This window comes from Physella acuta, unplaced genomic scaffold (assembly GCF_028476545.2).
Source record: "Physella acuta isolate Inbredline_101_S28 unplaced genomic scaffold, ASM2847654v3 ptg000117l, whole genome shotgun sequence".
Classification (NCBI taxonomy): domain Eukaryota; kingdom Metazoa; phylum Mollusca; class Gastropoda; family Physidae; genus Physella; species Physella acuta.
In genome coordinates, this window is record NW_026731637.1 from 279,638 (window position 1) to 292,179 (window position 12,542).

The 12,542-nt window shown below is 33.9% G+C and overlaps 1 protein-coding gene across 4 annotated transcripts in view; it reads right to left on the minus strand.

The window, feature by feature from the left end:
• Positions 1-12,542, minus strand: part of LOC131934760 (zinc finger FYVE domain-containing protein 9) — a 38,015-nt gene that overhangs the window by 24,561 nt on the left and 912 nt on the right. Inside the window, exons 2-17 of one of the 4 annotated variants that reach the window (XR_009385836.1) lie at positions 11,794-11,855; positions 9,618-11,567; positions 8,818-9,095; positions 8,480-8,579; positions 7,668-7,811; positions 6,874-7,026; positions 6,659-6,763; positions 6,438-6,494; positions 6,267-6,335; positions 5,915-6,094; positions 5,433-5,657; positions 4,479-4,666; positions 4,045-4,225; positions 3,504-3,747; positions 2,924-3,206; positions 1,683-2,424 (exon numbers count right to left, since the gene is read on the minus strand). Coding sequence is in view for 3 of the 4 variants with exons in the window: in XM_059290876.1 (XP_059146859.1) it covers positions 2,284-2,424; positions 2,924-3,206; positions 3,504-3,747; positions 4,045-4,225; positions 4,479-4,666; positions 5,433-5,657; positions 5,915-6,094; positions 6,267-6,335; positions 6,438-6,494; positions 6,659-6,763; positions 6,874-7,026; positions 7,668-7,811; positions 8,480-8,579; positions 8,818-9,095; positions 9,618-11,567; positions 11,794-11,842 (4,347 nt within the window). In the remaining variant the exon portion in view is untranslated. Of the gene's footprint in view, positions 1-271; positions 2,425-2,923; positions 3,207-3,503; positions 3,748-4,044; positions 4,226-4,478; positions 4,667-5,432; positions 5,658-5,914; positions 6,095-6,266; positions 6,336-6,437; positions 6,495-6,658; positions 6,764-6,873; positions 7,027-7,667; positions 7,812-8,479; positions 8,580-8,817; positions 9,096-9,617; positions 11,568-11,793; positions 11,856-12,542 lie in introns of those variants that run through there. The other 3 variants (XM_059290876.1, XM_059290877.1, XM_059290878.1) reach the window with 3 other exon arrangements.

Genomic DNA, 12,542 nt, shown 5'->3' on the forward strand with positions numbered 1-12,542 from the left:
TATACGCCAAGGTCACAGAAAGAAAGGTGAAGTTTACTTAACTTGCCCCATGGACCGTCAGGTTCAAAAAGGGAACTTCACCACTTGGAGCTGGATGCACCCAGGATCAGTAGGACCCACAAGACTTTTATGTTAGCAGTCCACACTGTCCCACAGGAATACAACTAGTATCTCCTGTTCTAGCTTTATGTTTTATTTAACAAAGTGCTTATGATGACAACACATTTTTGGGCTAAGTTATTTTGCAAAAAAATTAAACAAAAGACAAAACTTCTGTGGGCAATACATTTTTTTCTCTTGTGCTTAATTAAAATAAATAATCATATGTACAAATAAAGCAAATTCTGGGAATTTCTTAAGTGATAATCATCAAATGTCCAACAAAACTAGATAGGTATACTGTGACTGTACACAACAAAAAATAGTCTTTAAAAGGTATCAAAATCCTGGCAACCAGAACAAAATGTTAACACTAACACCCAGTTAACAAAATAGCCAGAGCCAATTTTTAACACAGCCAACAAATTTTACATTGGTAATATCTTGGATGGTTTATTAGACACAATGAGTAATGCATTCCTCCGTCCATATAGCTTTGTTTACATAAGAAATCTTGATCACCTTATAGTATAATTATAATTGATTTTTTTAATGAGTAATGGAGTAACATACCATGTATATATTTAAATTTAACAGTAATAGTTAATGTATTCTTCCCTAAATATTCAATTTAAAAAAAAAAAAAAACTGTGTCACAACTTCTCTTGAGTAATGCTTAGCAATATTAGCAAAATTTGCATGTTTTAAATACTTAATATTCCATCATAGACTTAAAAATAATGACAGTGTATTACCATGGCAATACTAACAATCTTAAATGTAGAGGCTGACAACTGATTGAGAACCATGCCAAGTGGCTGATCATCACTAACCATAACAGTGCATACATATATTGTCTAGTCTACTCTAAAGGTAACACAATCTGGCTCAAATATTGAGGGATTTGAACAGTGTGTTGTAGGAGAACCAATCTATCACAAAACACCTATCTATTGCAATATTTCCATCGATGGATTGGGTAGATACATAAATATAAAATCAAATGTCACAATACATGATGAGTACAAGACTGGAAACATGCTTATATATATATATTGTACAACATTCCAAATGCCCTAATGGTAACAGTCACAGGAAAACAACAAAGTTAACAATGTGAGGTATCATCTTTATTTCATCAACACTTGTGTTCCCAGGGCACTAGTGTGTAATAAAAATACAAAGTAAACAAGATGCCCATCTAAAACGAGGACATACTTTATCAGGTTAATTCTTTTGTTAGAGAACACTATACATTATTTAAGCAGTTTATTAAAACTGAGCAATATTAAAATCTTCTGCATGTTGGCCAAAAAGGTAGCATATCTAAATAATCTAAAACATTTTATTTTCATTTCTTCAAAGGAATAGAGATTATCTATTTTATTCTGCGACAATTCAAGTAATTTAAAAAAAAACTTTAACCTTAAGCTTTCCAAAAAAAATTCTATCACTCATTCAATATTTTTAAGGATGTGTGGTGTTTTTAGACAGAAATGTTTTTTTACATCTTTCAACCATCTAAACAAACTGAATTATATTAATCAACAAAGAATTTTCTTGACATCTAGTTAAGTACCAACAAATAACCTCACAAGCTCACAGCTATTTAAATTTTCTAACAAAATCTGGCCAGTTTGCCCAACACACCAATAACTATCAATTATATTTCCTTTTCAAACATCAATAAAGGATTATCCCTCTGTTTCATTCAAAAATATTTACTGGTGAGAATTTGGGAAATACTGCAATTCAAAAGAAATAAATATTCCTAGTTATTTAATGTATTATTTCAAATATGGTGATCCACTCTATGATTTACATAGCAGGAACGAGTATTTTAATTTAGGTTGTTCAATTTTTTCAGACACATTTGTTGCAAAACAACAGACCAGTATATCATTGCCTATTGGTGACTTCCTTATTTCTACTGACAAAAAAATAGCCACAAATTTATAATTATTTCAAAATTGTATAGAAAAAAACACTTCATGTGCAGCTGCTATAAAATCAAATACATTAACACTGTATAATTTCAACCAAAATTCAAACTTTAAGATGTTTCAAAAAACATTTAAGGGGGGAGATGAAAAATAAAATCACACAGTTGACATATTGATCACAGAACTTAACAATAAAGGACATAATAAAATTTGGTCAGACAATGTCTGCCAGTGGCGCTCCCTAATCTACAATATTGAAGACCAGCTCCATGACAATCCCCTCTTCTGATGCTTGATGGACAATAGGAACAAGGAAAGTGTCCAGGTTATTTATCATTGCAGGTGGCAACAAGTGGCCTTTTGATCCTATTTCATATCCAACCTAAAATAATAAATTATCATCTTACACATTGATATTTCCATTATGTTAATATTCCATCAACTTAACATTATTATTATAACTATTAATTATAACAAATGATTTATTAATTTTTTAAATGCAAAGGATCACTTCACGACATCCTTAGTTCAAAGGCTCTGCAATATTAACATGACAGATCTATCCTTATATATTCTCTCTTTCAAAATTCCTATTTATAAGATCATTATTTTTCATAACAACCAGAAATCATGGAACTTTCTATTTTAGAGACTTTTTTGCCAATAATTTTATATTGCAGATTGTTTATTACCACAACCTTCTAAATCAAATTAATGAAGATCTATTTATAGTTCATTAACAAAGTTCAACTCTAGCAGTTAAAAAAGTTTCCACTAAGGATAAACTTACTGAATCTCTAGCAGTTAAAAAAGTTTCCAGAAAGGATAAAATTAATGAATCTCTAGCAGTTAAAAAAAGTTTCCACAAAGGATAAACTTACTGAATCTCTGGTCAGGTTGACTCTGAGTCCCAGTTTGATTTGACCTTCTTTCTTCAGCTCATCCAAATCTTTGACTAGTGCTGTACAACAAGCCTGGGCAATGTCCTCCGTTAGACGACTTAGGTCTAGCGGATCAAAATGACTAGAAGTGGTGTCCTCATGCTGAAGGAAATAAACTCGAGTCCAACGGATAGCCAGGTTTTCACCAATGAAGTCTGAAGGTGTCTTTACTGTGACACTCTCCACACCCTCTAGTGATGTGTCATCTATGTAACTCTTCACACTGAAAATCACTAGACCCTATTAATATCAGCATATTTTTCTAATTCTTTTCTAATTTCTAAAGTAGTGTACACAAATAGTGAAAAATATTGCAGTAAAAATAAGATTTAAACCTTTGATTTCTATTTTTAAAAAGTTGCTTTTCCTGCTGAACTTTGGTGTTTTCAATGATTAGCAGAGAGTGATACAATTAAGAGTTTGTTCTGTCAGTGTTGCTTAAATAAGCTGTGTTGGTATTCTTTGAAGTACCAAAGTAAAGATATAGATTCATAAACATTTTTAATACAAATGTACATACCCAATATTGAAATTCCTGTCGTTGTCTACCCATTTAAGTTCCACCATTTCCTCAGGTGTATTAGACTCCACAGGCCCACAGAGGATGGTGTAGTCCTTCATTTCCTTTAATGCCTCTTTGATACTAACCATGGCCTCAGGCAATACTTGGACCATCAGTCCATCTTCTACAATACTGGACTTAGCTCTCAATCCAGAACTGGATTTTAAAGCACCATTAAATATAACAAAACTTGCTCCTGTGACTAAAAAAGCAAAGAAACAAAGGTTACCATCTGTTTAAAAGCAAACACATTATTCTAAAGCAGGTTATGTTCTTTGAGCTTTGAAATGTAATTGTTTTGTGCATCAAATGTAATAGAGTACATTAAACTTGTTTTTTTAATCTGAAGCTCATTTAAATCAATATTTGACTGATGACAAAGTGTATTTAAAAACACTTTTTAAAAATATTAAAAATACTTGTTAATTAATGCAATTGATTTGGACTAATAAATTAATTTAATTAAAAATAGCAAGCAAATGTGAAATACAAAATTTACCGAGATGGTTATCAAAACTTTCTGCCATACCTAAACGAGGTTTATTTTGAATGTTTATAGCTTGAGTTTGGTAGTTGCCATCCTCATTCTGGATACAGACTAAGTGGGAGTCGGCTTCAGAGCTGAAGGATGAGCCCAGCGCCATCACATGTTCATTGCTGCTCCTTACTACCTTCATCACCTGGAACAAACAACAATGTGCTATAACACTAACCCTCGTTTCATTTTTATATTTTATAACAATCATCATATCTGATAATACTGCATTCCTTTGACAATACAACTTTGGTTCAAGAGAAGAATAAAACTGGTCAATGTTACTAACTTTAATCATTTAACCCGTGCTTGAAATTTTATTTAAATGCAAAGAATTAAGTTAAAAGTCTGTTATTTACAATCACTGACATTTATTACAAGTCGAATAAAAATCTAACCTCATTATATCTGTTACGTGGAAAACTAATGACTGTTTTCTTATTCTCCATATGAATTACCACCCCTCTTATCTGGGTCAACATGTACTGGTAGTTGCGAAAATCTGCCAGTAAATTTATAATTGTGTGTCCTATCTCAAAGAAAACAGGTTTTCTGTTGCGGACACCAACAAGTGGACAGGGATAATCTGGAAATGAATAAAAGAAACGTAAGAAAGAAAAAGATTTCCATTTAATGTATTATTCACCCTTTCCAGTCCTATTTTTTGTGGTACAATCCAGTGTGATTATTTTCATGTAGTAATGGAAGTCTCATTGGTAACAAGATTTTGAATAAACCGGCAAAAGCGGGGAAATAAGTTTCATTTATGTTATTTACTCGTTGTTCTAGTAATCATGGTTAATTTTCTATGATTTTTTTAAAGGTACAAATTTTCTTTCCAAAATTACAGGCAATATAAATAGTGAAAAAACTCTAATTAAAATTCCTCTGCAGCTGAATTGGGCTTTATGTATAATATATAACTAATACAGTGATAATAAAAAAGAAAGCAGCTCCAGTGACTACTACTGAATTTTTTTAGCATGTAAAATAAAAATTTTATATAAATAATATTAGAATTAGGGGTTTTTTTTAATTAAAGTAACCTTTATTCTATTTTACCACATACATGATAAATTCAAACCAATTTTCTGTATGATGCTTTTTTTTAACGTAAGTGGTTATTTTTAAAATAATTTTTTTTTTAAAAGTACAGTGTTCATATTTTTGCTCGGCTCTAGGGAAAGTTAAATAGTTTTGATGCCCTGGATAGGCGATTAGCTACTGAATCTGTGTTCATTTTAACATTGTTTCCAGCAGAAAAAGTGTCTCTGTAGTCTACCTTAATTTTCAATATAAACAAGATCTACCTATGATTAGTAATTTTACAAGGCTATGTAATCTACACTTACATCTGTACTCTGCTCCCAGCCGTAGCAGGAGTCTGATAGGAAATACTTTTGCCCAAGGTACTTCCCATTTCTGCAAAAGAATGCCAAACAAGTAGGGTGCCTCTGGCAATGGTAGCTTATTCAAGCACTGAAACGTTGGACGCATATACAAAAATCCACCATGATCACGATTTCCGAGAAAATTCTGGTGGAAAATAGAGTAACCCATATCCTGTATGGGATAACCTGAAATTTAAAAAAATAATATTTAATAACTTTCATTGAAATATTTTATTCAAGTATAAAATATTTGTACATTATATCTAGTTACCTTTGTATCTTATCTATTTTAAGAGCAAATAAATTCACAAAACTATTTTGACTATTTTTTAAGAAACCAATAGTCATTGTTTTATGAAAAAAAGTTTATATAGTTTAATGAAATGATCAATTATATAACAGCTTTGGAAACAAAAAAAATGATATAAATAATAAAATAAAACCTTTTAATGCTTCCTCATACACATTTTGGAAGTGAATAAACATATCTCTTGGTGGCAGAAGATTGGTGCTTTCCATTTCTTCCTCTGTCAACTCAAGCAGAATCACCAGCTCACTCTGACCAGCTGTGTTCATTCCTCTTGTAACAAAATACCAACACAGCCTATTCACACAACAATCCACTGGGAATAAAGAAATATGTAAAATTTTAAGAACAATTCAAGCTAAGAAATAGTAAATATATTCAAGCATTTACAGTTTCAGCCTATGTTAATTGTACATTGTACCCCTACTAACTGCAATGACCATCAAGGGAGAATTGTTACTATTGTTAAGTTTGACCAATATACTTACTGTTTATAACTTTGATACCAACGGCAAGATTTTTGTTGACAGCATAATATATCAATGGTCCACCTTCCGCTGAAATAAAATAAAAGATTGGCATTGTAATATCAATAGATCAAACAAACAATAGCTATACACATAAGTACTGAAATGGACACAAAACATATTGCAATCCACCTTTATAATCCTCAGTGTAGTTTATCTGATTTAAAGCATCATCCCTTTCAATATAACCTACAGAGAGAAAAAACTAGATGTCAACATCAATCAAATGAGCTAGGATTAACAACTTTAAAGTTTTATGAGTGTACGACATCACTTCCAAAAAGTCTTTTGTTTATAAGAATAGTACATGTTTATTAACATATTTCCAGACACTAATCAATACATTAATTTACCTGAATCACCCTGGATAATATACAAGGGGGGGAATCCATCATCAGGTATTAAACAAGGACTTCTAGAAATGCTCTCATCTTTGATTTTACGGGCAGGTGGAGAACCTGAAATATATATTTAACAGATTTATCAAAATATACTTACATCACAGTCAATCAAACACCCACAAAAAATCAAATCATAACAACAACAAAATGTTTTTGATTATCAGTACCTTGGTGCTGTGGGGGTCCCCTTCTAGCAGCACGAGCAGATCTGCGCTGAGGCCTTGTCTGTTCAGGGCCGTCCAACTCTGTCAAATCACCACCTGGTCTTATGCCATCAGAAAACATCACCTGTTTTGGTTCACCTGACCGCCGCTGACTTCCTAATTAACAGTTTAAAAAATACATTGTATTCAAATTTTTAAAAATATTAAGCATTGTATCAAGAATTACGATGTCTTAATGCTCCTACTAAATGTTGTTCAAGTTTTGTGTTCATGTTGAGGACTACAGGAAATTCTACAGTGTTAAAATTTAAAATTAGAATTTAAAAAAGCAGTCATTCATTAGTAGTTTCATTGTCAAAAGAAAGTAAAACAGTTCAAGTTTGAAAGAATAATTACTAGAACAAAAATGTTGAGACTACTTTTAGCATTCTTAAACATGCTGATTATTAAAACAAATGTGAGTTGTTTTTTTGTTACTTAAAGTATTGTCACTCTCACTATGCAGTTCTAATACAACTTAAAGAAAAGTATCATCTAGGTTGAAAACAAAATTGAAAAAAAAAGTGTTAAAAATTAGATTACAAAATGTTATAAAGAAAACTGACAGCCATCGCATTAGAAGAAACGAGACAAAATTTTGAAACAAAAGTAATTGCACTATCATCCCAAGACACCAAGTTTGTTTTTTTAAATTGAGTAAAAAAAAAATATAGCTGACTTACACAGACCAAGTTAACTTTGCTTGGACTTTCTGTAACTTAAGTTTAAACAAGAAACTGATGTCACCAGCAACTGACCTGATGGCTTTAAAACGCCTGTTGGCACCATGACAACTGGTGGAATGGCATGGTTGCTGGCCTGCTGATTGGGTGGAACCTTAGAGCAGTACTCATTGGGATTGTTTGGGTTGGGACAACGTGGATTGGCAGCTGTGCCAGGGGCTGCAAAGGGAATCAGGACAAAAGCATGTCAGCAGTTAAACAACGGTGGGGTTTAGAGTACCTAACGTTGTGCTTTACATGTCTCCAATGTGTCCTAGTGTGTCTCAAGGAATAATTATTTTGTAAACAAATGGGATTAAGCAGGAATAGAAGTTTAAGCAGTTTATGCAGAAATTCAATTTAAGAATGCAAAATAAGCTATGTAGAAAGAATGCGGCATGCTCTAAATCAAACTGGACAAGCCATGCTTTCTGATAAACATGTCGTGCAGAGAAATGATTTTTGTATTGGCTGTCTAGTTTTGAAAAGCAAAACAATTTATAATGCTATTTTTTTATTTTCTACACATTGTTATTCAAATCTAAATTTTATAAAAAGCTATCAGACAATCATGGTATGTCCAGAAATTTCAACTGTAAAAAGACTTATGTATTTTCTGTTTTAACTTTTAAAGAGAATATTGTACAATGTACTTTAATACAGGCTTCTCATTGATTTATAACTTAATAATGTATAACGTGTTTCAAAACAGAGTATTTTAAAATGTGTTTTTAAAAAAATGAACAAAAAGTGAAAAATGTATTACTGGATATACCTTTACCATTTAGCAAATTTTATGTAAATGAAATAGCTTGAACAAATTGCTGCTACACTGAATCAAAGCTTACCTAAGCTAAGTTGTATATGACACTCTAGGCAAACTCTAGCTTCTTTGTTCTCCATGTAAGGTAGCAATGCTTTTTGACTACAGCAGTTGGAACAGAATACCTTTTTGAAAAATAGTTTATTTGACAACTTAAACAAAAATATTTACATAACAGTATAAATATAGTATAGAAATGCACAAGATATTTTATGTTTGGGTTTCCTAATTTTTTAAATAGTTTAATTATTATAAATTTTTTTATTTTTATTGAAAATCTATCCACAAAATAATCACTGTGTTTAATTTCCCCACTCCCATCAAAAGTAACTGTAACATTCATAGTAAAATGATGATCTTTACCTTCCCACAGGCACGACAATGATGTCTTCTTTTCCATATAGTAAATTTGAGTCTGCACATCATACACTCTGAGGCATCAGCATCAGGTATCCAGAATGGAGCAGCTGAACCTAAACTGTTGGACATTGACACTGATTGAGGCATCAGAGTGGACCCTGGGTAAGATTCTAAACTTTGTTCTGATGCTGTTTCCTCTTCAGGTAAGTTCACTTCAGTTTGGTCAGGTAAATTCATTTCTGGGTGATCAGCACTTCCAGGTGATGGCTCATCTGAACAAACTAAAAATAGAAAATATACACAGGATGTAAGAATACAAATAAAATCATTAAAATTTACAATACGTTTTCATTTTAACATTCACACTGAATATAAAAATTACTCAGGGTTATAATTGTAAGTAGGAAGGCGTGGAGCACACAACTGCTAACTTAAAAGCCTAAAATTCAGATCCAGGGGTAGGTCCATAGGACTTCAATGAGTCCGTCCAGCTTTGATGAGTAGGAACCTGATTTATATTAGGGAAAGTTAAGGTGCCTGGGCATGGAGCTGACCACCCTATCCTTTCAAATGCAGAGGTCACAGAAACAGATGAACTCTACTTCATCTGCTGTAGGAAAGCGTAACTTTTTAAAATTATAATTCTACATTGTTTCCTCATTAAGTTAAAAAAACATTTTTGCTAATACTCAGGTATAAATGGTCTTGACCTAAGTCTCTAATTATTAAAAACCAAGAAACACAAGCATTTGTTTTTTTAAAACACCTATTGAATTTAAAATGTTTACTTTTTAAAAACTTACCTTCATGCTCTATATTTTCTCCTTCACTTTGTTCAATGCTGAATTCAGGTCTGCGGATACTCAGAGATGTTGGCCTTTTTGTTTTCTGAGAGTTTTGATGGTCTGGAGGGGAAGTGGAGGAAATATCTTGGTCTGATCCCATGTGAGATGGTGAGTAATCATGTATAATTGGGACAGTCTCGCTGGTTGTATGGGCTCTGGCGTCTCTAAGCACAGCGCTGTCACTAGTCAAAGCTTGACCAGGCTGCATGGTCACATCTGGGAAGTGTGAGGGTTTCTCACTTCCTGCTGGGTGACCTGGTTCATCAACTGCAGCCTCCACGACGCTCTCAGTCGCAGGGAAATCAAGGTTGACCTTTGACAGCCCCAGCAAACTGTTGGGCCGATTCTTCTTTATCGCCGATGGATCTTTGGGCCTCGCCCCAACACCCATGTTCATCCCCAAACTGTTCGTCACACCGCTTGATGTGTGACCTGGGCTGAGTGAGCTGGGGTCGTTGGTGTTGACCCAGGCCCCAGTATCTGACCTCTGGGTCACATCAGGCTGGTTGTGACCACCAACAAACACAGGTTTATCAGATTCACGTAAAACATGTTTTCCAGTCTCTATCTGTTCTAAAATGCCTTCAATTTCCATCTTCCCTCTCATCAAATTCTCCCCTATAATTGTTTGTTCCTTATCCTGAAGAATACCTTCAATTTCCATTCTACCATTCATAACAGAATTATAAACTCTCTGTCTAATGGCATCAGAGGATTCAGATACACCACTGTGTGTGGGGAGAATGTCCTGTGTTGTGTGGGCCGCAATGTCAGCAACAATGTCAGGGTCTTGATGGTGGCAGACACCAGCTTCAGAGATTTCACTACCGGAGCATAATTTTTTAGGCTGAGAACCATCATGGACCACAGAGTAATGGTCTACTTCAGGTTCTGCTTCATTCAGCTCATCAGCAAGACTTCTATTTTCATTAACTTTATGTGTATTGTGGTCAATATGTATGTCTGGTACATGTGAAGAGCTGTAGTTAGTTTCAACTGTGGATGTCATGTAGTCTTTTGAAGTGTTAAAATTACTTACCAGCCCATCATCGAAGTTATTAAGGTACATATTCACCTCACTGTCATCTATGTCTTCATCAACAGTGTCGTGAAACCCAACGGTTTCTTCCACTGCTGATACCTGCGTGCCCGTGTTACCTGTGTTTAAACTGAATGTGTTTTGATCAGACATGAGACCAGTCACAGCAATACCAGGTGAGCAATCATCTGCGTGAGATTTTGACAACTGTTGATTGTTATCCATAGGAGAATGTTGGGAAGACTGGGTGTCTGGGACTAAATTATCAGCATCCATGCTTGCATAGATTGGGCTGTGGTTTTGATCAGTTTCACCAAACACCTTTGTATCACAAGAAACAGATGTATCACCATGCCCATCTACTATGATATCTGACTTGGGAAAGGGAGAGGACATCAATTCATGTTCACTAGCAGGAGACAGGGCATCAGTCTGAACCTCGATTGGCTGGTAAGCAATAGTTCCCTTGCGCTCAGTGCTATTGGCTATGCCTTTACGGTCATAAGAGTTAGTGGAGGAGTAAACGGTATTAACCTTATCCCCATTCACTGATATTCTGGTTAGGTTTGTAACAATCTCACTTTGATTATTCCTCTTTCTGCCTTCATCTTTCCGTTCATACCCATTGAAGGAGTAGTTGTCATCTGTTATAAGACCCAGCTTAGAGCCAGAGAAGTTGTCATACGGGTCATCATAGGGTACATTCACTGGCTCTCTCACTGATCTACGCTCAAGTGTGTAGCCACTGTAGGAAGGGAATTTGCTTGGATTCAGAGAGCTCCAGTCTTGGTTCTGGTGCTTTTCTAAGAATTCTGTGTATCCACTCGGCTTAAGTTCCTGGCCAGGTATTATAGAGAGTGCTTGTTTTTCTGGGGATATTATATTTATAAACTTTATGTTTCATATCTTTTTTTTTTTAAATAGAGTAAGGTTTTGAAATTTGTGAGATTTTTATGGTTTTATCTAACGTTGATAAAATTAATCATATTTCTCAAATTGTAAGAAAAAAATTTAATTTTCACAGTAAATTCTGAAGCTAATTTGAGTTTGTTTTTTAGCTATATCTTTTATCTTTACAAAATGTAAAAGCTTCACCTTCTTCTTCAAATTCATCTAAAACTTTATCCAAGTCAACAAAATCCATTGTTCTTTAGTCCCTGTAAAAATCATATCAAAGGTTAATCAAACTTTTAAACAATATTAATCAATACTTGAAACACCAAGCATACATGAATGGAGCACTATGAGACTACTAGTAGTAGGCCTACATATAAAATGAACATAGGCCTACACCATTAGTCTTTAGCAGTCTCCACATCAATAAAATATTTATTGCAGATAGTGTCAGGGGGAAAACACCTGGACACCATTCCGAGTGTCCATATAGCAGTGTCGCAGATTTGCTAGAATTACAATGCTTTCATTTTAATTTTATATGCAAAGTGACTAGATTTTAGTTCCAGTTCCTAAGCTTTTAAACTCTAAGAGTTTAATATTTTTTATTACTATCCTATGCCTAGATCTAGTAGGGCCTATTTAACAGCTTGTTAATAACAGGTCTAGATTAATTCTACCTTCTACTCTACTAGTCATAGTCCACTGAAGTAAACTCTTCTTAGTTCTTAGTCTTACTGATGTACTGTGCTCTAGACATAGACGATTCGGGAGAATTTTTACACCGGTGTCCGATAATGGAATCTTCTTTAAAAAAGTGGTGTTAGGCTACTGGTAGTTAACTAAATACACACATGGCTGGATAATGTCAGTGCTAACCTGTCCCTAACCCTAACATACATCTAACCCCAACATACACCTTACCCAAATTTCTAACCATAAAATTAGTC